We start from the raw sequence: 25,333 nt of genomic DNA, 5'->3' as shown, positions 1-25,333 counted from the left end.
AGTGCATACTTCTCCGCAAGTCCATCATCATGGTTATGACCTTTATTCTGAATTCTTTTTCAGGAAGATTGGTTAAATCTCTCTCCCCAGATTTCCTCTCCAGGGAGGATGTCTGATTTCGTCTGGTGTGTATCAAATTCTTCTGCCTTTTCATGGTGATAAAGGTATTCGTAGGCAGTTGGCTCATGTGTCAGCTGGGAGAACCAAGTCCCTTTCCATTTGCTTCTGGCCTTCTTTTCCTGGGAGAACGCTGACCCTTAGTGGCTTGTGCTGGGCAGTTGCATGCAGACAGGGTCTCTGATTCTTTCCCAGCCGTTGTGGAGTAAGCTCCACATGGTTGCTGTGGGCATGGTCGCTTTCAGGCAGCTGTTCTGCTATGGCGGGGCGGCGCTGGAGGGGGAACGGGCGGGATACTGTTTATCACCATGAGGGGCTTCAGAGCTGCCCTGCCGCCCCAGCAGTTAGTGCGCCTGGAGTTCCCCAGGATTCCCAGCTGGTGGGCTGCTTGTGCCAGGACCGTTCTGTCCAGCTGTGAGGCCCCTGTCCCTTTAATACTTTCAAAAAGCACTCACTTTTCTTTTGTCCCAGGGGCGCCGGCTGTGGGTACCCGCTCACAGGTCTTACTGTTCCGTTTCCCTAGTATCCAGCACACCATGCACTGTATGTCTGTGTTCCCGGTGTGGATGACTAGGGCTGGGTATTTGGCAGTCTTGGGCTCCCTCTCCCTCCCCACTCTGACTCCTCTCCTCCCTTTGGGAGCTGGAGTGAGGGGTGCTCGGATCCCGCCAGGCCGCAGCTTGTATCTTACCCCCTTTGTGAGGTGCTGGGTTTTCGCAGGTGTAGATGTAGCCTGGCTGTTGTCCTGTATCTTCTGGTCTTTCTTTTAGGAATAGTTGTATTTGTTGTATTTTGAAAAATATATATGTTTTTGGGAGGGAATTTCCGCTGTTCTACTCTCACCGCCATCTTTGCTCCTCAGCATTTTTTTTGAAACCTTTCTGTGCTTCATTTCCTTATGTTGAAAATGAGAATACTAGTTCATAACTATCTCACAGATATTTCACTTTCTCTGCCTTACCATGCTTCTTCCCTCAACCATTCACAAGCTCCTTCCCTCCCTCAGATATTTATGCTTTCCCTCTCCTATTAAGTACCATAACTAATGGGTGCACGTCTTACCTACATTTCAAGACAAAGCTCAAACTGAGTCTTGTTCATGTAGTTTTGACTTGATCATTCCAGGCCTTCTTTTAATTAACCACAGTACTTAGTCACAGCCCTCATTTGGCAGGTGCCACATTCCACCTGTTAAATCTACAGATTGTGCATCCTGTGTTTGTGTTTAATTTTTACTTGACAGGCTTTTTGTGAGCATGTGTATCTTCTCTCCAAGTAAGTTGTCAAGTCAAGTCATACACTATAGTTACTTCTTTTGTATCTTCTGTAGTGAGATGTTATGATAAGTTGATGAGTAAATAAAGTAATTAAGCATAGACTGGTAATGGGTAAACAGAGACTACAGGTGCATTCACCACATCCATTTATTCATTCTACAAGTACCCGTTGAATACATATGTGTTTGATTGGAAAACATGGTCACAAGGTTTTGCAGCTCCTGTTAATTGGTAGAATCTATTTCTTCACACTTTTAATCTGTGCTGGCCTTGTGACTTGCTGTGACCAGTAGAGTGTGGCAGAAGTGACTTGCAGATTCTGGATCCTAGGCCCTAAGAAGCCTAGCAGCTTTCCCCTTTGCCATCTCAGAACCCTCCAACAACTACATAATGAACTGCAGGCTCTACTACTGAATTCTTAGAGGTTATGTGTGGCCAGAGGTCCAGCCAACAGCCAGCATCAATGTTCGGACATGTGAGTGATGCCACTGTGGACTCTTTGGCCCAAGTCAAGCTGACAGAGCACAGCCGAGCCACATGGATGATTCCAGATGAGACTGGGAGCAGAACCTCTGGCTGAGGCCAACTGACCCATAGACTTACGAGGACTGTCACTCATTTACAGCCTTTAAGTAAAAGTGGTCCTGCTTTGGACTTCTCTTTGGAGAAGGTTACAGTAGACTTTAGCCGCAGAGCTCATCATTGCTTCTGTCCCTCCTTCCATCCTCCACTATTAATCCTTCTCTGTGGTAGTGTATGTCAGTGTTGCAGAATGTCTTTAAAAGGGAAGTGCATAGAGATAGGAGCTGTTTTTTAAAAAAATGCCCTGCACAGCCCTTCCCATCCTCAGTCTTGTTTAATGTTTAATATATGGAGGCAATATTCTCCCCAGGGTGCCTCAGCAAGTGGCAGTGTGAAGATGGGAGAATTCTCGACTTTGTTGCTCTTTTCATTACACCAGGGTGTCTTGTTGTGTGTTTTTTCATTCTTGTTGAAGCTGGTATTTTTTTAACTTCTTCCTGTTGGTTTGGAGCAGGGTTGGGCTATTGTTTTGGTGAAGTTTGCTCTGTTAATTTCTACTTTCCAGGGTGCTGTAAAGAAGAATGACTATAGGACCACTGTCTTGACCTTTTGTTGTTTTATTCCCGTAGACGATGATGGGGCAAGAAAAGGTTGAGTTGCTTGGAACCTACTTACCATAGATGGGGCAGAGGATGGTGATGTTGGGGAGTGGAGGGGCCTGTTGCAGTTGGGGTTGAGTTTGAGAGGAATTGGGGCCTTTTTCAGAAATACCTGAAATGGGTCTCTCTTCCCTGTGACTGCTCCAGTAACATTTACTATGCTCCATAGCTTAGAGTGAGATCTTGCTAAAGGAAGAAACTTAGTCTGATGAATTAAGAAGAGGAAAGGAGCTTGGCTATTCTAACTTTGCCTACCTTTTCTTCTACATTGTATATTTTTTATTTTGGAAAATGTGTTGAACTTTTTTTAAAACTTAGAATTAGTATTACATTCTGAGTAATTTCTAGTGCCAGCACTACTTTGAGGTGTTCCTATCTGTGCTGCCACTCTTATTTTTTATTAAGGTATCATTGATATACATTCTTATGAAGGTTTCACATGAAAAAAAAACATTGTGGTCACTACATTCACCCATATTATCAAGTCCCCCCCACACACCCCGTTGCAGTCACTGTCCATCTGTGCTGCTGCTCTCTTGAGTGGTGAGTGCAGAGCAGATGCCTGGGATGTGAGCAGGTGCTGTGGTCGTCTGTAAGCTCACTGTGGGCAAGGCTGAGTCCTGTTGATTCTTGTGTTCCAGCCCCTTCCAGTAATGCTCCACACAGAGCAGACCTGGCTCTTCTTCAGCTTGACCGCAAGGAGCCTCTGTGAACACAGGAGCCAGTTTGGCTTCAGGCCCTGGACTCCTCAGTGTGCTTGTTCCTAGCAGAGAGCCGGGCAGGCCATGGCAGCAAGGTGGGGGCTTTTACCTCTCCCTCCTCTGTCTGCTTCCAAGTCCTCCTCTTCCTCTTTCTCCAGTTCCTCCAAATCCTCCTCCTCCTGTTTAGTTATTTTCTGTTTTCTACACTTTTTAAAAATATTACAACCAATTTTTATTACCTATCTCAGGAAGGGAACAAACACTTAGTTCAGATTTTATCTGTTAGAAAAATTTGAGATAACAATAAAGACATATTTTAAGCAGAGAGGAGATAATTCTGTGCTAAGAATTTCTTTTGTTTTTCATTTCTTATTTTTTATTTTTTTTTATTTTGGTATCATTAATATACAATTACATGAGCAACATTGTCGTTACTAGACTCCCCGCATCATCATCCCCACCACATACCCCATTACAATCACTGTCCATCAGCATAGTAAGATGCTATAGAATCACTACTTGTCTTCTCTGTGCTATACTGCCTTCCCCGTGCCCCCCCTACATTATGTGTGCTAATCGTAATGCCCCTTATTCCCCTTCTCCCTCCCTTCCCACCCGCCCCTCCCCAAGTCCCTTTCCCTTTGGCAACTGTTAGTCCATGTTTTCTGCATTTTTATATAAGGTTTTGATATATTCTTTTGCCAAGTGAAATTTTGCCTGTATTTTTGTTGGTTTGCTTTTGACTTCTCTTTTTATGATTTATTTGTAAATGCTTTCAAAATTCTTCCTTAGGGTGCAGGGAGAAGAACTTATTTGCTTGGGTAGCTAAAAATACCTCTGAAAGAATGCAAAAGAAGCTAGTGACATTTGTTTTAGGCAGGGAAACTGGGTGCCTGGGGGGCAGGAGTGGGAAGGAGGCCTTGTACTTCTTTAAGCTGTGAATCTGGAACTGTGTGATTGTTATGAAAGCAGAGATGGAAGAAATGCTCAAAAGCATGGAAAAAGGTACAGAAACATCCAGTTTAGTTAGAAGAAGTATGAGAGAACATCATTTACCTTGTCTTTTTTTAAATTAGGGAAAAAGAAAAGAGAGACTCAGTCTACTTAATGCCTAGGAGCTTCCAGTGTCTCATTTTGAGGGTGTCATACATAGGAAATTGTGACCTACTTTTGAGTGAGCTAATAAGCCTTTTTTGCATAATTACCTTCCAGAAGTATACACTTATTTATTGGAAATCTTATGCTATTCCAACTGAATGGGAGGTTTTATATAATACGTGTTTTAAAAATCACAGTAGAGAAACTTGAATGAATGGCATCATTCCTCTCCTAGGCATGGAGACTTTGCTGTCTTCCCTGTTGCTTTCTAGCTAAGCATGAAGTCTGACCCCTTTCACCAGAGTCAGAACAGAAAGAGGCCAGATGTGTAATAGCAAGGGTTTGAAGATAGGAAAGGAAATGCAGCTTGGAAAATTACTTATCTCAGGTTCTTCATCTGTAAAATGGGAATGTTATACCTACTTTATAGTGTTGGTTGGAGAATCAGAATAGTATTTATAAATTATCTAGAATAGAACCTGACACCTTGTGTAGATGCCTAAAGATATGTTGTATTATCATCATTACTGGTTAGTGTCTGTCTGTTTTAGGTCTGAAGGAGTGAAGGATATGAAAATCTTTTCACTGAGAATGAAGGATAGATGTTTAGGGGAAGAAGGAGTGTATTGGTTAGCTGTGTTGTGTAACAAAAGTTCTGTGGTTTGGCTGGGTGGTTTTTCTGCTTGTCTCCTTCGAGTTATTTTGTGTAGGTGCAGTTAAGTGATGGCTGGGACAGCTGAATGATCCCCATGGACTCACTCATGTGGCTGGCGGTCACTGCTGGATGGCAGTTGGGGCACGTTGGTTCTCCTCCATGTGGCCTCTCGTGTTCTAGGAGGCTGGTTCAGCTTCCTTACAGCATGGTGGTCCCAGGGCAGTGTGCTAAGAGGGTGGGCTCCAGGCTTGCCTGTCAGGTACGTGCTTGCTTTTGCAGTTGCTGATTTCCACTGGCTAGAGCAAGTCCCAGGGCCAGTCCCAGTGTAACTGTGAGAGGGAACTGGAACTCTACCTTAGTTGGGGAGGAGTAGCAAAGAATGTGGCCATTTTTCACCCACCACTAGCCCAAACACCAGGTACCTGACAGGCAAGCCTGGCCCCTACCCTCTTAGCACACTGCCCTTGGACCACCATGCTGTAAGGAAGCCCAGAAAGAAAGTTTCTGTTGGTTTCTTCCGTTTTTCTGAAGAATGTATCACTGATCACCTTCTTCAGTCCGACATATGAGCTGATTAAGAAACCGGGGATATTTTGTTTGGACTAAGATTCCTAATGAAGGGTATTAGCTGCTTTTATGTATTTGAAGTTCTTTCTTGTGAAGGGGGGACTAGTCTTAGGTTGTGAAAATGCCTGGAAAGCAGCTATCTCCTCCACATAGGGGAGGATTGCCATATGAGACAGTCTTACTGAATGCTGGCGTGCCTGCAGTCCCCTGTGTTGTTAGAAGTAAAGTAGAAGATGGGTAATAATGTGCCAGGGGCTTTGAAGGAGGGTTTTCTTCTTTGAGTGACTCGACTTACATGTTTCCTCTTCCTTGGTTCTAGAGGAAATGAGCCTGGAAAGAGTATTGTGCTCTTAATGCTGTGAGCAGGGCTGGGGTGCTTGAGCCTAGAAAGGGAAAGAGTCACTGTGCTCAGATCGGAGGACTTACCTGTGTGGAATTTAAATTTTACTTGGTTTGTAAGTTCCGATTTGCCTGCTAGAGCCCCTGAGAGTGAGCATTTACTTCGGTGTGAAGCACATTTCTACTTAGAGCTGCAGTGTCAGGGAGGGCTGCTTCTTGAAGATAGGCTTTCCATGGGTCTTCTCAGGTTAGAATGCAAGAAATTAAGAGAAGAAATTGAAGAAATAAAGGTGTGTTCCAACAGTTACAGAGTAAACTGGTCAGCTTGTTCCATTTGCCTAATGAAAATGGTTTTAGTACTTTTCCCATAGCATGTATTTTGCCATGCCCTAACATGATTTTTGAGATCTTCCGATTTTATAACAAGACACCATACCCAAATGGTTTCAGGAACTGATGAGAATGTGGGCCCACTTCCTTTTCTCCCTCCATCACTCTCCTGTGCTAGAGGGAGGAGGACGTGGGGACTGCAGCGCTCCCCCTGTGGTAAAGCTGAGAGAGAAGGCTGCTGTAGCGGTTGCCTTTGACTTTGGGCAGTGGCATTTCTCTGGAGCCACCCATTTCTAACACTTGTCCTTATAGAAAGGCAATAAGCTACCTTCAGTGGTTTAGACACAGGTACTAGGTTTTTTGTGGTAAGCACATTTAAGCAACAAATAAATATATTAGCTAAAGCAGAGATGGCTTTCCTGACTGGTGCATTTGCAAGCTGAAAATTTGTGAAAAGCACAACCCACCAACTGTTGTTGCACAACCCATTGGCTCTTTGCTTTTGCTTTGATGTTCTTCCTGATAAAAATAATAACTGTTTATTCTGATATGGTTGCCAAGCATTTATGTTTCTCACTCCACTTGTGCTTATGAGCGATTCTGCAGTGTGAGCTGCTGTCTTTGATTAAATGTTTCATAACATTTGAGTATTGTGTTACCTGTGCTGATTGTCATTTTCTTCTCTTGCTTTTCAGAATGGATTGTTAAGTTATGAAGTATTTTGGACCAATAGTAGAACATCATTCTGCCACTCACTGCTTTATCTCCTACTAGTTATTTAAATTGGACTTTTAATATCCTACCAGCTGCTCTTCAGACACACATGGTGCATTGTTGCCATTCCCTGGATTGCATCTTTGAAGCACAGGCTTTCAGTAACCTTCAGCAAACAAAGAGGCAACCTCCTGGGCACGTTAACTGGGAGGGTGTCACCCTGACTGCCCTCTAGCTTTTGCTGGATCTGGATTTGAATTCTACCATGGAGCCTCGCATGGAGTCCTGCCTGGCACAGGTGTTGCAGAAGGATGTGGGGAAACGACTGCAGGTTGGCCAAGAACTTATAGACTATTTCTCAGACAAACAGAAGTCTGCTGACCTTGAACATGACCAGACCATGCTAGATAAACTTGTGGATGGACTTGCTACGTCTTGGGTGAACTCTAGCAATTACAAGGTAAGCTGTGTTGTTGAAGGCACTCTTCTACATGGTTGGGCTGCCTTGGTGGGTCAAAATTGATCCTTAGGGAAAAAAGTCCTGTGTGAGCCATCAGCATGATTCCTCAGCTTCCAGTAAGTCACTCTGTCAGGTTGAGACGTTTAGACATTTCATGCTAGAGCAAGTAGAGTTTTCTTTGAATCTTGTTGGAGGTCAAAAAATTCTTACCCTTTGGTATGTTGAGAGAAGGCCAAGTGAACAGATAAAGAGAGGCTTTTATGTTGGAAAGTTTGCAAGCATTTGCAACCTTGAAGTCAAAGGGAATATTGTGTCTTGCAGCAAATGGGCCATGAGAAGTCAGTGAGAGGCTCTTCATGAATGACAAGTATCTTCACTGAGTTTCTTGGGGGTGGGATTGGCAATAGCATGTGAAGCGTCTTACCTGTAGGTCACTGTTTTGAAGTTGGCCCAGATACCTGGCCATAAGTAGTGTGGGTTTACCAAGGACTCTTTTGTGGCAGGTGTGTAATTGCCTTGAGAACAGCTTTCAGGTTCTGAATACCTGGCTCTTCATGTGGCTTTGGAGGGTGGGAGGGGCAGGGGGATCCCATGACCAAATGGGTTGTGAAGATCAACTGTTTTAACCTTTGAACAACTGAGCTTTCATGAATAAAAACTGAACTGGCCTTGATGTGCTAGCTGTGCCATTCTTTCCCTGTCTGCTCTCCCACCTCCAGAAACTCTTAATCTGTTAAGAGGGTGGCACTTGGACCAAGGTGGAGATGGGAGAGTGGGGTGCATGCATGATGGCTAATAGGCACTGTAGACACTGAAGGGGGCTACAGAGACAGTCTTTTGGGCTTTGTTCACTGGCCCAGTTCCTGAGATTGGGTCGGATTTGGAGACTGGTGCTTATAGGACTCTTTTGTGCTGGTATAGACTTTGTTTTCTAAACACATTAAACCTTGGTCTCGTCTCAGAGTCAATGACTTTATGTTTGCTAAGGATCCTGATGTTTCACTTAACAACTGGATATAAAATTTAGCCTATCTTTGAAAGCAAGAGTGTGAATTCTAATTCATTCATATGTTTATTCATTTAGTGGAACTCCACAAGTGCTCCTTCTGTGCTTGGCAGTAGTGCTGGATGTGGGGTGTATTGCAGAGATGAGTACCTGGTCATTATATATATATTTTTTCCATGCCAGTGGTAATAATACTTTATTTTCTTTTTTTCTTTTTTTTTCTTTTAGTATCATTAATCTACAATTACCTGAGGAACATTATGTTTACTAGACTCCCCCATCACCAAAGACCACCCCACAAACCCCATTACAGTTACTGTCCATCAGCATAGCAAGATGCTGTAGAATCACTACTTGTCTTCTCTGTGTTGCACAGCCCTCCCCGTGCCCCCCCCGACATTAAACATTCTAATCGTTATACCCCCTTTCTTTTTCCCACCCCTTATCCCTACCTTCGCAGTCATCCTCCCCAGTCCCTTTCCCTTTGGTAACTGTTAGTCCATTCTTGGGTTCTGTGTTTCTGCTGCTGTTTTGTTCCTTCAGTTCTTTCTTTGTTCTTATACTCCACATATGATTGAAATCATTTGGTACTTGTCTTTCTCTGCCTGGCTTATTTCACTGAGCATAATACCCTCTAGCTCCATCCATGTTGTTGCAAATGGTCGGATCTGTTTTTTTCTTATGCCTCAGTAATATTCCATTGTGTATATGTTCCACATCTTCTTTATCCATTCATCTACTGATGGGCACTTAGGTTGCTTCCATTTCTTGGCTATTGTAAATAGTGCTGCGATAAACATAGGGGTGCATCGGTCTTTTTCAAACTGGAGTGCTGCATTCTTAGGGTAAATTTCTAGAAGTGGAATTCCTGGGTCTAACTGTATTTCTATTTTGAGCATTTTGAGGAACCTCCATACTGCTTTCCACAGTGGTTGAACTAATTCACATTCCCACCAGCAGTGGAGGAGGGTTCCCCTTTCTCCAGAACCTCGCCAACATTTGTTTTGTTGTTTGTCTTTTGGATGGTGGTGATCCTTACTGGTGTGAGGTGATATCTCATTGTGGTTTTAATTTGCATTTCTCTGATGATTAGTGATGTGGAGCATCTTTTCATGTGCCTGTTGGCCATCTAAATTTCTTCTTTGGAGAAGTGTCTGTTCAGCTCCTATGCCCATTTTTTAATTGGATTATTTGCTTTTTGTTTGTTGAGGTACGTGAGCTCTTTATATATTTTGGTTGCCAACCCTTTATTGGATCTGTCATTTATGAATATATTCTCCCATGCTGAAGGCTGCCCTTTTGTTCTGTTGGTGGTGTCCTTTGGTGTACAGAAGCTTTTCAGCTTGATATAGTCCCACTTGTTCATTTTAGCTTTTGTTTCCCTTGCCCAGGGAGATATGTTCATGAAGTTGCTCATGTTAATGTTCAAGAAATTTTTGCCTGTTTTTTTTCTAAGAGTGTTATGGTTTCATGACTTACATTGAGGTCTTTGATCCATTTCAAGTTTGCTTTTGTGTATGGTGATAGACAGTAATCCACTTGTATTCTCATGCATGTAGCTGTCCAGTTTTGCCAACACCATCTGTTGAAGAGACTGTCATTTTCCCATTGTATGTCCATGGCTCCTTTATCGTATATTAATTGACCATATATGTTTGGGTTAATGTCTGGAGACTCTATTCTGTTCCACTGGTCTGTGGCTCTGTTCTTGTGCCAGTACCAAATTGTCTTGATTACTGTGGCTTTGTAGTAGAGCTTGAAGTTGGGAAGCAAGGTCCTTCCTGCTTTATTCTTCCTTCTCAGGATTGCTTTGGCTATTCGGGGTCTTTTGTTGTTCTAAATGAATTTTAGAACTATTTGTTCCAGTTCGTTGAAGAATGCTGTCGGTATTTTGATAGGGATTGCATTGAATCCATAGATTGCTTTAGGCAGGATGGCCATTTTGACAATATTAATTCTTCCTAGCCAAGAGCATGGGATGAGTTTCCATTTGTTAGTGTCCTCTTTAATTTCTCTTAAGAGTGTCTTGTAGTTTTCAGGGTATAGGTCTTTCACTTCCTTGGTTAGATTTATTCCTAGGTATTTTATTTTTTTTGATGTAATTGTGAATGGAATTGTTTTCCTGATTTCTCTTACTGCTAGTTCATCATTAGTGTATAGAAAAGCAATAGATTTCTGTGTATTAATTTTGTATCCTGCAACTTTGCTGAATTCAGATATTTGTTCTAGTGGTTTTGGAGTGGAGTCTTTAGGGTGTTTTATGTACAATATCATGTCACCTGTAAATAGTGACAGTTTGACTTCTTCTTTCCCAGGCTGGATTCCTTGTATTTCTTTGTTTTGTCTGATTGCCGTGGCTAGGACCTCCAGTACTATGTTGAATAACAGTGGGAGAGTGGGCATCCCTGTCTTGTTTCCGATCTTAGAGGAAAAGCTTTCAGCTTCTCGCTGTTCAGTATGATGTTGGCTGTGGGTTTATCATATATGGCCTTTATTATGTTGAGGTACTTGCCATCTATATCCATTCTGTTGATAGTTTTTATCATGAATGGATGTTGAATTTTGTCCGATGCTTTTTCCGTGTCTATGGAGATGATCATGTGATTTTTGTCCTTTTTGATGTGGCGGATGATGTTGATGGATTTTTGAATGTTGTACCATTCTTGCATCCCTGAGATGAATCCCACTTGATCATGGTGTATGATCCTCTTGATGTGCTTTTGAATTCCGTTTGCTAGTATTTTGTTGAGTATTTTTGCATCAATGTCCATCAGGGATATTGGTCTGTAATTTTCTTTTTTTGTGGGGGCTTTGCCTGGTTTTGTATTAGAGTGGTGCTGGCTTCATAGAATGAGTCTGGAAGTATTCTCTCCTCTTCTATTTTTTGTAATACTTTAAGGAGAATGGGTATTATGTCTTCTCTGTATGTCTGATAAAATTCAGCAGTAAATCCATCTGGCCTGGGAGTTTTGCTCTTGGTTAGTTTTTTTATTTCTGCTTCAATTTCGTTGCTGGTAATTGGTCTGTTTAGAGTTTCTGTTTCGTCTTTGGTCAGTCTTGGAAGGTTGTATTTTTCTAGGAAGTTGTCCATTTCTTCTAGGTTTTCCAGCTTGTTAGCTTATAGTTTTTTGTAGTATTCTCTAATAATTCTTTGTATTTCTGTGGGGTCCATCATGGTTTTTCCTTTCTCATTTCTGTTTCTGTTGATGTGGGTATTCTTTTTTTCTCTTGATAAGTCTTGCTAGGGGCTTATCTATTTTGTTTATTTTCTCAAAGAACCAGCTCTTCGTTTCATTTATTTTTTTCTATTGTCTCAATTTTATTTATTTCTTCTCTGATCTTTATTTATGTCCCTCCTTCTGCTGACTTTGGGCCTCATTTGTTCTTCTTTTTCTGATTTCAGTAATTGTGACTTTAGGCTATTCATTTGGGATTGTTCTTCCTTCTTTAAATAGGCCTGGATTGCTATATACTTTCCTCTTAGAACTGCTTTTGCTGTGTCTCACAGAAGTTGGGGCTTTGTACTGTTGTTGTCATTTGGTTCCATATATTGCTTGATCTCTACTTTAATTTGGTCATTGACCCATTGATTATTTAGGAGTATGTTGTTAAGCTTTCATTATTTGTGAGCCTTTTTGCTTTCTTTGTACAATTTATTTCTAGTTTTATACCTTTGTGGTCTGAAAAGTTGGTTGGTAGAATTTCAATCTTTTTGAATTTACTGAGGCTCGTTTTGTGGCCTAGTATGTGGTCTATTCTGGAAAATGTTCCATGTGCACTTGAGACGAATGTGTATCCTGCTGCTTTTGGGTGTAGAGTTCTGTAGATGTCTATTAGGTCCATCTGTTCTTGTGGGTTGTTCAGTGCCTCTGTGTCCTTACTTATTTTCTGTCTGGTGGATCTGTCCTTTGGAGTGAGTGGTGTGTTTAAGTCTCCTAAAATGAGTGCATTGCATTCTGTTTCCTCCTTTAATTCTGTTAGTATTTGTTTCACATATGTTGGTGCTTCTGTATTGGGTGCATATATATTTATAATGGTTATATCCTCTTGTTGGACTGAGCCCTTTATCATTATTGAATGTCCTTTTTTATCTCTTGTTACTTTCTTTGTTTTGAAGTCTATTTTGTCTGATACTAGTACTGTAACACCTGCTTTTTTCTCCCTATTGTTTGCATGAAATATATTTTTCCATCCCTTGACTTTTAGTCTGTGTATGTCTTTGGGTTTGAGGTGAGTCTCTTGTAAGCAGCATATAGATGGGTCTTGCTTTTTTATCTATTCTATTACTCTGTGTGTTTTGATTGGTGCATTCAGTCCATTTTCATTTAGGATGATTATTGAAAGATATGTACTTATTGCCATTGCACACTTTAGATTTGTGGGTGTCAAAGGTTCAAGGGTAACTTCTTTATTATCTAACAGTCTACCTTACCTTGCTTATTAAGCTATTATAAACACCGTCTGATGATTCTTTATTTCTCTCCCTTCTTATTCTTTCTCCTCCATTCTTTATATGTTAGGTGTTCTCTTCTGTACTCTTTTGTGTTTCCTTTGACTGCTTTTGTGAGTAGTTGATTTTATTTTTTGCCTTCAGTTAGTATTTGGTTGGTCTGCTTTCTTTGTTGTGATTTTATTTTCTCTGGTGACATCTGTTTTGCCTTAGGAGTGCTTCCATCTAGAGGAGTCCCTTTAAAATATCCTGTAGAGGTGGTTTGTGGGAGGCAAATTCCCTGAACTTTTGCTTGTCTGGGAATTGTTTAATCCCTCCTTCATATTTAAATGATAATCGTGCTGGATACAATATTCTTGGTTCAAGGCCCTTCTGTTTCATTGTATTAAAAAAATAATGCCATTCTCTTCTGGCCTTTAAGGTTTCTGTTGAGAAGTCTGATGATAGCCTGATGGGTTTTCCTTTGTTGGTGACCTTTTTTCTCTCTCGGGCTGCCTTTAATACTCTGTCCTTGTACTTGATCTTTGCCATTTTAATTATTATGTGTATTGATGTTGTCCGCCTTGGGTCCCTTGTGTTGGGAGTTCTGTGGGCTTCCATGGTCTGAGAGACTTTTTCCTCCCCCAGTTTGGGGAAGTCTTCAGGAATTATTTCTTCAAAGACACTTTCTATCCCTTTTTCTCTCTCTTCTTCTTCTGGTACCCCATAATGTGAATATTTTTCTGTTTGGATTGGTCACACAATTCTTAGTATTCTTTCATTCCTGGAGATCCTTTTATCTCTCTCTGCCTCAGCTTCTCTGTGTTCGTGTTCTCTGATTTCTATTCCATTAACAGCTTCTTGCACCTCATCCAGTCTGCTCTTAAGTCCCTCCAGAGATTGTTTTATTTCTGTATTCTCCATCCTAATTTGATCCTTTAGCTCTTGAATATTTCTCTGAAGGCCCATCAGCATGGTTATGACGTTTATTTTGCATTCTTTTTTAGGAAGATTGGTTAAATCTGTCTCCTCAGGCTTCCCCTCATGGGTTGTCTGTGTTATTCTGGACTGGATCAATTTATTCTCCCTTTTCATGGCAATAGAGCTAGTCGTGGGCAGTTGGCGCATGTGTTAGCTGGGAGGACAAAGTCCCTTCCTGCTTGCTGGTCGCCTTGCAGGTCCTTGGAGCAGCTTCCAGTTTTATTTCCTGAGCCACCACGGGGAGGGCAGGCGCGCCGTGTGTGCTCTCCTGTGAGAATGGTGGCTCTTGGAGCCCTGTCCTGGCTTCCTTTGTCTTTAGGCATCTGCGGGGCCTGTGAGTCTGTCCCTGGCAGCTGTGAAGGAGGCTTTGGGCGGCTGCTGTGGGCACCGCCACTCCCAGGCTGCTCTCCTTCCATGGCGGGGTCGCGCCAGAGGGGGAATGGACGGGAGGCTGTTTATCGCCATGATGGGCTTCAGAATTGCACTGCCTCCCAGAGGGCTGGAGTGCCTGAGTTTCCCTAGGATTCCCAGCTGCTGTGCTGAGTGTGCCGGGACGCTTTGGTGCAGCTGTAAGGCCCCTGTCCCTTTAAGACTTTCAAAAAGCGCTCGCTTTTCTTTTGTCCTGGGGGCGCTGGTTGTGGGGACCCTCTCCCAGGTTTTACTGTTCCGTTTCCATAATATTCAGCACATCACACAATGTGTGTCTGCGGTCCGGTGTGGATGACTAGAGCTGGGTATTTAGTAGTCCTTGGCTTCCACTCCCTCCCCGCTCCAACTCCTCTCCTCCCGCCGTGGAGCTGGAGTGGGGGGCGTGCTCACGTCCTGTCAGGCCGCGGCGTATATCTTACCCCCTTTGTGAGGTGCTGAGTTCTCACAGATGTAGATGTAGCCTGGCTGTTGTACTGTATCTTCTGGTCTCTCTTTTAGGAATAGTTGTATTTGTTGTATTTTCAAAAATATATATGGTTTTGGGAGGAGATTTTCACTGCCCTACTCATGCCACCATCTTGGCTCCTCTGATCATAATATTTTTGATCCCTGTGAGGTCCCTTTGTCTGTTGGAGTCTTGGCTCCCCCACTCATCTTCAGTGTGCACATTAGGATGCTTTCAGCAGAGAGTAATCTATAACCCACTCAACTGATTTAAGTTACTGTAAGGAGATTGAATAATTTCCTTTAAGAATTAAGGAGGTCTGCTGTAGTTAAGGAAATCTCCAGTGAAGAAGAATGTCTGCTTGGGGCTTTTACTTGGGAGGAAACCTTTCTCAGAAGCTCCCAGCAGTCTTTTTTACATCACATTGGCTAGAATGGCTTTGCGTGCCCTGCCAGCATCAATGGATGGGTGTCCATGACTGCTGTTAACCTCCTGGTCTTCAGAAGGTTCCCGCCTCCCCTGAATGAAGCATGTGGTCATGTGAAGGAGAGGGCATATATGAGCAATATCTGACTACCATAGGAAGGAGGAGGTTAGGGATGGGACTGAGATAATGTGGGTGTTAAGTAAGTAACCACAGAGTTTGTTACACTGTGGGAGCTTTCTTAACCTCACCAAGCCTCAGTTTCTTCATCTGCACTGTTGGGGTAATCAAGCTATTTTAAGCACCAAGTGAGAGTGTGTGTATAAAGCTGTCATATGCCTCCCACACATAATAAGCACTCAGACATCAGCAGTCGTTATCAACACTTGGTTCCTGTCTTCAAGGAGCTCATAGTCTGGGGCCTGGGTAGAGCACTGATAAATCATCAAATGGTCACAACAGTATAGTGTGTACATAAGTAGAGATCTGCAGATGCACTGGTAAGACAGAAGAAGAAAATAGTAACACTTTCTAGAGGATCCAAGGCTTGAAGATTGGGTAGTTTTCAGAATAGCTTTTGCAGGGTCACAAAGGTGTGAAAATTAAGACTTGACCCTTTGTGAAGTAACTTTTAAGATAATTTGGTGTGAATGAAAGTCAGGGTTTGCTGCTGATTTACACACAATCGTAGACCAAGTCACTTTACCTGTCTGTGCAGTTGTATGGCTAAATGTGTTGGGAGGCCTCAAGCTCTAATATCTTCTGTGACTTCAGACTGGTCAGGGCCATGCCTTATGGTCTGTCTACTCATACTCAGTACAGAGCACCCTTGTTCCTAAGTTAAGTGTGGAGACACATGCCCTGTTCGCACCTGGAGCCCAGCACCTGGACCAGATTAGATGCTCCACAGATACTGGTTAATGTGAGTGAACTCAGGAGAGCGCTCAGCAAGCATTCTTGATAAGTCTTCCCAAAATCTGGAAACTGATCTTTTGGGTCCCCCTTCACTTTTTTTTTTCTTTAATGATAGATCAAACTTTCTCATTCAGGGCCTGAGGTACATTTTTGGTTTTACTTGACATGTGTTATGTATCATGGATCCAAGGGCTTTGTGTTACAAACTCTGCAGCCTGACTTCTTGAGTTCTTTTTTTGCTTTTTAAATTAAGAACTAGAAAGATAAGAGAATAGGGAAGTAATTTTGGCCGTCCAAAACAATAGCACTTACTTGGGTATTATTCCTTTTCTTAACAGGGAATGTAGATGACATCACAATGTCTGTTTTAAAAAATAGTTGGCTGGAGTTGAATCACTTTATGTTTGATTATTTCTTAAGGTAGACAGATTTGTACTTCATGCTAATTGAAGTTTAATAGCTACTGCTTCTCAGTTACTTACTAGATGTGTTAGGGATTTTATCTGTCCTGCCACATTTAATCTTTATAACACCCCTACAAGGTAGATGGTGGTGTTCTATTTTTATACATCAGGTAACTGAAATTACCCAGAATTACAAGGTAATTTCTACTAGTGATTATGAAACTGTTATTTAAATATAGGTGTCTCTGATTTCCTAGCTGGTGTTCTTTCCCTGGGAACAGTGGTCTGTAAACTTTCTTAAAGGCTGTATATTTAAGGCTTGGTGGGCTATCACAAATATTCCACTAGTTTGGGCCACTGTAATGCAGCAGCAGCCATAGATGGTACATCAGTGAATGGATATGACTGTGTTCTAGTAACAGTTAATTTACAGAAGCAGGTGGAGGGCCAGTTGGGCCATGCACTGTTGTTTGCCAACCCCCAGACTAGAATTGAACACCTACTCTGTGTAGATACTTTCCTTCAGTGGCAGAACCGTTCATGATTCGTCTGGGAGAAGACTAAGGCTTATAATTTGTGTGTAATTCTGGAATGATGGGAGCATTCATGTAGGTTAAATAGAGTGCAATCTATTTTTGGAGCACTTTATATGAACTTCTGGAAAATTTACCTTTTTAGCTCTCTTTCTCAGACTCATTAGGGTCAGTTTGCATTCTGTTAGCCTGTCACTGATGATCTGTGTACTGAGAGCTGGCTTTGGACTTTCTTGGGTAATAAAAGTCATCTTGGGGATTGAGTAATTGGTGATTTGAATAATGTCCTTGTCCATCCAGGATACCACAGGGCTACACCGTGGGGGTGCTGTTCAACCCAAAAGGACTTAATAAGTGTTCCACCTGGTCACAGTGACTGGGAGTTGTGGAGGAGACTGGGGACTCTTCTTGTTCATGAGGTTTTTTTTCTAGATTACTCAGACATTAAAAATAAAGGTAATAACCAGAAATTTGAATATGATGCTCCTATTGATCTGGTCTCCTCTTCCTGTTCCCTTGATTAAACTGGAAGAAAGAGAAAGATGGTGGAGTAGATTTCTGCACATTCCTGCAGCCACTTTTGTTTTCCCCCTACCCCCACTTCCTTCAGTGAGAAGAACTGAAAGTGAGCTGACCTGGAGAGGCTGCTTGGGCACAGGGCAGCTGGAGGGAATGGAGGGAAACTCAGGCTGTGAGCTTTTCCACTTAACTCTGGACAACTTCCATTCAGCCGCACACTGTAACCAGGCAGCCACATACATCCACATGGTACAAGTACTTGCAGCTTTAGTGGGCTTGGGAGTAGCATCCTAGTGGGGGCCAGCTGCTTCTTGTGAACACAGTCCCACAGTCCTTTCCCCACAGTTTTAAAACCCCAGAAGCTCTAAAAACCTAGTGGTTTTCATTGTCATTTCACCTGAACTGAACTGATATGAGGCTACTTACAGTCTTTATTTTCCTGCTTAGGTCATGTTTTGCTGCAAAAATAGTACTATGTTTGATTGTGGGTTGCTACCCTAGATTCTGTTTAAAGGAGTGTGTGTGTGTGTGTGTGTGTGTGTGTGTGTGTGTGTGTGTGTATGTATCATAACGACTATGTGTACTGTTTGACCTTTCTAAAACCTGGAAAATTGCATATTGCAGAACATGTTTGGCCTACAGAGGTTTGGATAAATGGTTGTAGACCTGTATTAGTGTTTCAGAGTAATAATGATAGCCCATGATTATAAGACATTTACTGTGTACCAGAAACTGTGCTCAACACATACGTGTCCATTTTTAACTTATCATTACCTTATGAGGTAGATATTATTACCCTCCTTTTACAGATGGGGAGACTGATGCTCAAATAAATCAGGTAACTTGTTCAAGGTGACAGAGCTAGTGATTAAGGTTTTGGGGACTTGAACCCAGGTATGTATGCAACAACCGAAGTGAATTAAATCCTTAGGATGTGCCAGGTTCTGCTGTGGGGCTAGATATCCAGTGGGGAAAAGACAGGCCCAGTTGCTGCCCTAACAGTGGAAGGCCAGTGCCTAGGCAGTCTAGCTCTGTCTGAATCTAGCATGTGTGGACTTCCTGGCTATGCACTGTTGGCTCAAGGCCCAGGCCATGGCCACCTTGTGTTTGAAATTTATAGGCTCCCTATTAACCCAGGGCTTCTTTGTCTCTCCCTCAGCAGTCTTTATGATTTTACTGGGGGGACAGGTAAGGCAGATCAGAAGACAATGCCCAGTGTAGGATAGGATATAATTGACTGTTAAATGGCATCATAGGAGTGTCTATAAATGCTGTAGTGTGAAGAAGAAAAAAAAATGTTAGGTCTGCTTAGAGATGGAATTAAATAGAGCCATGAAGAATCAACAGGAGTGAGTTGCAAAGGGTTCAGAGAAGCCTCTCTTACTTTCTTGTTCCTCCCTTTCAGGACAGCACTATCTCTGGAGTGTGCATATAGTCCTCAAGCCTCTTTACAGAACATAATGTTACCTCTGCCCTGGGTTAAGTACTGTTGATGGGCGGGATGGAAAGGTTCTGACAGATAAAGGAGGTTCCTCTCATTTCGCTTGCCTATCTCCAGAACCTTGGCTTCCATTGAGGCTTTTATTTTCCCTCTGTGTCCTTGAGAGGAGAGCCAGAAAAGATTATTGGATTCAGATTAAGTGACTTCTGTTTCTTTTTCTGGCAGTCTGCTCTTTGCTGCCGTCAAGTGATGAATCCTTTCAGGGCTGTGCATTCCTCCCAGGTTTCCCCTGCAGTGTTAGCTGTCCTGTTGTTTGCAAGAGGTGAATTTCTCTGGGTAAATGGTAATTGGAAAAAACAGGTCCCTCTGTTGTAAGTAGAAAAGGCAAAGTGAGCAGTACTAAGCAAAAGCAAACAAAACACCTCGGGACAAGTTATTCCAAGAAAATTTGTATGGATTGTTGAGTAAAAATGGTGTATGTAATTAATGGCATTTCTTTCTAAATATGTATTTAAGTATATGCAGTGACTGCAAAGTGTATTGGAAATAATTCAGGTATAAGTATGAGCATTCTGGATTCCTGTCCTGGCTCTGCCACTTAGACTTTTTTTAGCAGGTAACTCTCTGTATCTGTGAAATGGGTCTGATGATCCTACTACATTGCATTTTTATGAAGATTGAGTGAGCTTGTGTACATAAGGTGCCATAGTGTTTAGTATGTAGTGTGTGGTCAGTAAAAGGAAGATGATGAACATATTATGTAGTTACTGGACCGATGGTAGATATGTAGAATGTTAACTTTGATGTGGGACTGAGTCCCTGCAAGTCCTTGTCAGCTGGTGCCCTCGGAGAGAGGCCTCAGACCCTTTAACATGAGATTAGAGTCTTTGAGCTGTACACTGTTGGTAATAAAGAGCAGAGCAGCCCCTGCCGGGAATTCTAAGGGTGAGTCTAAAACCCATTGGTAAACGCCAGTCCATCAGCTGAGGGCCCTTGTTCAGGCGGGTGTCACTTGTTCTTCTTACTCTCAGTACTTATTTACACTTTGCCTTGTTTCAGAAGACCAAAATTTAAGCCAGGACACACATCACAGAAGAAATCTTAAATTGAACATCAGAGCAAAAAGAAAAAGAACCAGAGTGGGAACAAGGAGCCGACGAGTCCTATGAGCACAGAATAGTTAGTGTTGACTGATAGCGACACTTAGGAAGCACTGATTATGTGCCAGAAACCATTATGTGCTTTGCATTCACTGTCTCATTTAGTCATGACATAGGCACTGTATGATAAGCCCTGTGATTAGTCCCATTCTGCAGTGGGGAAGCCACCTCAGAGAAGCAAGAAACTTGCCCGAGGTTATATAAATGGAGTGTAAGAGGCATGATTTTAATCTGGACACTCTGACTTTAGAGCCCATCTGATCAATATGCAATACTACTTTCTCTATAACTTCGCAAAATATTTGTAATTTCTTCATTGGAGCTTAAAGAAATCTATAAAAAAGCATAAAAAGAGTGTAAGAATATACCCCACAGTTAGCAATGATTGCTTTAGGAGCCTGGGTCCTGGGGGAGAGATAAGCAACTCATTTTGTACTTTAATAAAAAAACAAAAATATTTAAGATGAATGAAAAATATTAAGGTCGATTTAAAACAGTTCTTTGGTCCCAGTAATGATCATGACTACATATACTTCTTAATCTTTTTATTTTGCAAAATAATTCAGACCTACAGGACAGTTTCAAAAAACAGTGCAAAGAATTGTCACATATGTTAATACTCTGCCACATATGTTTTATGCTTCTCTGTGCATACATATTATTGGCTGCTAACAGAGGGAGTTGTAAATGCAGTGCTCCATTGCTCGTTGACATTTGTGTTATTGCCTAAGAACAAGGACATGCATGCACTTAGGTAATTCTAGTATGTTACCTAAATCAGTATTAGGATTGTTAGAGTACTAATATCTAATCTACAAACCTCATTCAGATTTCACCTATTGATCTAATGGCTTTTATAACAAAAGAAAAGAAGTCTTCTGGTCTACTCTCAAGTCCAGGACTGTCTTGTGCTCCCTTCTCACCTGTACAGTGCTTCTCTCCTTTAATCTTGAGCAGTTTGTCATCAGCCTTCCCTTGTCTTTCTTCACTTAATACTATGAAGAGTGCCTTGTGCCATTCATTTTGTATAGTCCTTCAACTGGGGCTTGCTTGATGTTCCTCATGACTAAGGTGGAGGTCGTGCATTTTTGGCAGCAACTCTGTACAGCTGATGTGTCCTCATTGCTTCATGTCATGAGGCACATGGTCTCTTTTTGTCCTACCTGGTAAAAGAAGTGTTGACCAAGTTGCCTCAAAAAGTTGCTAATTACAAAATGCCTTTTGTAATTAATCAGTATCTTATGGGGAGATACTTTGAGACTATATAAATGTCCTGTTTCTCATACTTTAACCTACTAGTTTTAGAATCCATTGATGATTTTTGCTTAACACAGTGTTGGCTGTCAAAAGGTAATTTTCTGATTTTACCCTTTCTTCATTATTTATTAGTTGGCTCCATAGATTTTTAAAATGTATATCCTGTGTCTATTTGTATAGTAGAAATTAAGTGTATATTTTGCTGGTTGTCCTCAAAAGGAACTATTATGAAGAAGAAAAAAAATGTTTAAATAGTCTTATTAAAGTAGATTTATATTCATAAATAATTTAAGGCAACCTCATAATTTGTGAACATAAAATAAAATAATGTGATGAAGTTCGGTTGGGCTCTGGACTTTGTAGCAGCCAAAAGTAGAAATGGAAAGATGGTGTGCTCTGAGTTTTTATAACAACTGTGAAAGGAATATAGAAAGGTGAATAATAGCAAAATGCCTTCCTGGATCAAGATATTAAAGGATACTTTGCAGGGGGGTAAAAAAATCAGAGTATGGAAAACAGATGGAACAGAAGACAGTACTGAGTGGCCTCCAGGTTATTCTGTTACGTTATTCTTGTAGATAGAATCCACCAGCTCGAACTTTGGACTCAAGAGGGAAATTGTTAGACAGCATCCAGGGTGAAAAGGAAACCAAGATTTGGCAGATCCCATTGAGTTATCTTTTAAACATGTTAGAGGGAGCGAGTCTGTGACAAGCACCATGGCAAAGAATCCAGAGAAATTTGGTAAAAGTGGTATGAAATATGGAATTGGAGGTCAGCCTGAAGGAATTACCTGGCTACCACTGCTTTTTACATGGGATTTTGAGTAGGGGCAAAGATGCTATCCATTGTGGACTAAATAGAGGGGGGGAGACTGCTTTGTGCCAGGTTTGGTGACTGGCAGGACTGGCTCTATGTTTAATCATCCTTGAAGGCTTTGAGGAGAGCTGGCTTTTAGGGCTCTGGGTGAGGGAAGAAGAAAGACAGCTTCATAGGCTCCACAAAGGAACATGCTGCAGATGCGAGTAACAGGTATACTGTGAAATATGCAGACTGTACCATAGTGAAGCCAAGCAAGATTCCCAGGTGGAAGGAGCCTTGAGGAGTAGTGAGACCTTGGAACTGACTTAGAGCAATGGATACCACTGAAGGATTCCGGGGGAGCACAGCAGGCCTGGATGCTGAGGAGCTGGGGACCTGCGGGTGGTGTGGACTAGGACCAACAGGAGTGGGTGAGAAGCACATAGGAGCAGTGGCCTCATGGAGGAGAGCAGTGTGGATTTCGGTGTCAGTTTGGGTGTATGAAGGGCTAGGGTCAATCTTAGAGTTCTGGCTTGAGGATGCAGATGCGTCTGTAGATGGCCTTAAAAGGGCAGTTAGGTTCTTTTCCTGCTTGATGCTTTTTTTTTTTAATTTGGAAAAGACATTTTAAGAAAAATTACCAAGTAATTTTGAAGACCATTTAGAAAAATAATCATGGGGATGTTTTGTCTTTATTTCTTACTTTGAGGGTTCCATGTACTTTGTAATTTATATACTTATCTTAGGAACAACCTTTTTCAAACACATTTTTTCAGGCTGCCTAACTGAAGTATTTACAAATGTGGATTTTAAAAATTTTGTTTTTATTACAGTAAAAGTTACATGTGCCTGTTGTACAAACAACAAACTAATAAAACTTCTGGTAATAGAGTTGTAATGAAAAAAATTGAAAATCGCTCATGGTCTTTTGCTCTGAGATAACCATTTTATTATTTATATCTGTAGAAAAAAAAAGACTGATAATACTGCACGTACTGTTTTATCAGCTATTTTTTTTAGGTTAAATGTATGTCATAATCATTTTTCTAAATCAATCAATAAAAACCCCTTATAAGATTTAATGTACTTTTAATGTATTATTCTCTTTTATGAATGGCAAGCAGTCATTTCTTTATCCATTCTTGGTTGCTAGCATCTAATCAGTTTTTTTTTTTTTGTCATAAACCTCACTGCACTGAACATTCTTGACCATACCTATGTTCCCACCCTCTTGTATGTCACCATGCCGACAGTTTTGAAATATTGAATTGCTGGATCAGAGTGGGCCAGATGCCCACCCATCAGAGTTGCACAAAAGCGTTCGTACCATTCCTAGGTGTTGTTATTTCTCTGAATACTTTTCTGTTTAGATGGACAAATGATATCTGTGTTGCTAGAAGCAGCACTGAAGAATATTTATTTTTCTTCTAACCTTTTGGGTAAGAGCAAATCTTAAGAGGGTATAAAATAAATAATTTTATTTTTGTTAGTCCTATTTCCTGCCTTAAAAGATTGATGAAAACAGGTTCTGTCTAGGGTATCTTAAATATTAGCAGAAAGGATATTCTGAAGATGGTGGCGTGAGTTGTGTGGCTGAAATCTCCTCCCAAAACCATATATATTTTGAAAATACAGAAAATATACTATTCCTAAAAGAGTGACCAGAAGATACAGTACATCAGCCAGGCTACATCTACATCTGTGAGAACTCTATCTCACGGGAAAGGGTAAGATACAAAGCCGTGACCTGGTGGGACCCAAGCACTCCCCTCACCCCAGCTCACTGGTGGGAAGAAAAGAATCAGAGTGGGGAGGGAGTGGAAGGACAGGACTGCTAAATAACCAGCCCTAGTAATCTGCACTGGGAGCACAGACACATTGCATAGTGTACTGGATATTAGAGGAAGGGAAAAGCAAAACCCGAGACTAAGACTGCAAACAGGTTCTCACAGCCGCTGCCCTGGGACAAAAGAAAAAAGTGGGTGCTTTAAAAGTCTTAAAGGGCAAGGATTTAACAGGTGGACAAAATCGTCCTGGCACACTCAGCCCAGCAGGCTGGGAACTTTAAGGAACCTCAGGCACCCTAACCCCCTGGGTGGCAACACAGCTCTGAAGCCCTTCACAACGATAAGCAGCCTGCCGTTCATTTCCCACCACTGGCACTGCAAGCAAACTGACTGACCCGCCATTGCTGTGAAACAGCTGGGGAGCAGCCCCACCCACAGCAACCACACAGAAGCTTCTCCCTGCGCACGGCTAATGGGCCCAGACCCAGAAGCTGCCTCCTGCCCGCAGTTGACTGGCACAGGCAGCAGAGACTGGCGCAAAGTCCTGAAGGCTCAAAGGGGCTTTGTTCTTGTGGTGAAGACGTGCTGCTCACCTGCAATCCCTGCCAGTGCCTTAGACCATACCGAGGGCCACCCCACCCACAGTGGCTCAGAGGACGAATGCAGAGGCTGCCCCCTGAGCCTGGTTGACCAGCACAGACAGAGGAAACTGGGGCACAGCCTGGGAAGCACAAAGGGGCTCTGTTCTCGCAGCAAACATATGTTGCTCCTGTGTAACCACTGGCAATGGCGTAGGCCATCCCGAGGGGCATCCTAACATAGGCAGCTCATGGGATTAACCCAGATGGTACTCCCTGCGCATGGTTGACTGGCACAGGCAGCGGAGACTGGCACGGAATTCAGGAAGCACAAAGGTGCACTGTTCTCATGACAGAACACATGCTGCTCTCCTGTAACCCCGGCCAGTGCGCTAGGCCATCCTGAAGGCTGCCCCACCTACGGCAGCTCGGGATTAATCCAAAGGCAGCTCCAGGTGTGCGGTTGACTGGAGTAGGCAGCGGAGATGGGCAAGGTAACCAGCAAGCAGAAGGGACTTTGTTCTCCCAGCTGACATATTAGCCACTCACCAGTGACCACTTCCGTCACCATGAAAAGGCAGAAGAACCTTGTTCAGTCCAAAATCCCTCAAACACCAGAGAGAGGGCCTGGTGAGATCGAAATCACCAATCTTCTTGGAAAAGAATTCAAAATAAAAGTCATAAGCATGCTGACTGAACTACAGAGAAATATGCAAGAGCTAAGGAATGAATTCCGGAGGGAGATAACAAAAATGAAACAAATAGTGGAAGGATTTAAGAGTAGA

At 42.2% G+C, this 25,333-nt stretch overlaps 1 protein-coding gene across 6 annotated transcripts in view; it reads left to right on the top strand.

Annotated features, from left to right (window-relative positions):
- Nucleotides 1-25,333, top strand: part of CLASP1 (cytoplasmic linker associated protein 1) — a 321,777-nt gene that overhangs the window by 48,413 nt on the left and 248,031 nt on the right. For all 6 annotated transcript variants that reach the window (XM_057505720.1, XM_057505716.1, XM_057505718.1 and 3 more), the window contains exon 4: nucleotides 6,961-7,439. In XM_057505720.1, coding sequence (XP_057361703.1) covers nucleotides 7,245-7,439 — 195 coding nt within the window. In that variant the 5' untranslated portion in view covers nucleotides 6,961-7,244. The remainder of the gene's footprint in view (nucleotides 1-6,960; nucleotides 7,440-25,333) is intronic.

Source organism: Manis pentadactyla, chromosome 8 (assembly GCF_030020395.1).
Source record: "Manis pentadactyla isolate mManPen7 chromosome 8, mManPen7.hap1, whole genome shotgun sequence".
In the NCBI taxonomy this organism is placed as follows: Eukaryota; Metazoa; Chordata; class Mammalia; order Pholidota; family Manidae; genus Manis; species Manis pentadactyla.
Note: the sequence above shows the minus strand (reverse complement) of the source record. Positions and strands in the feature narration are given on the sequence as shown.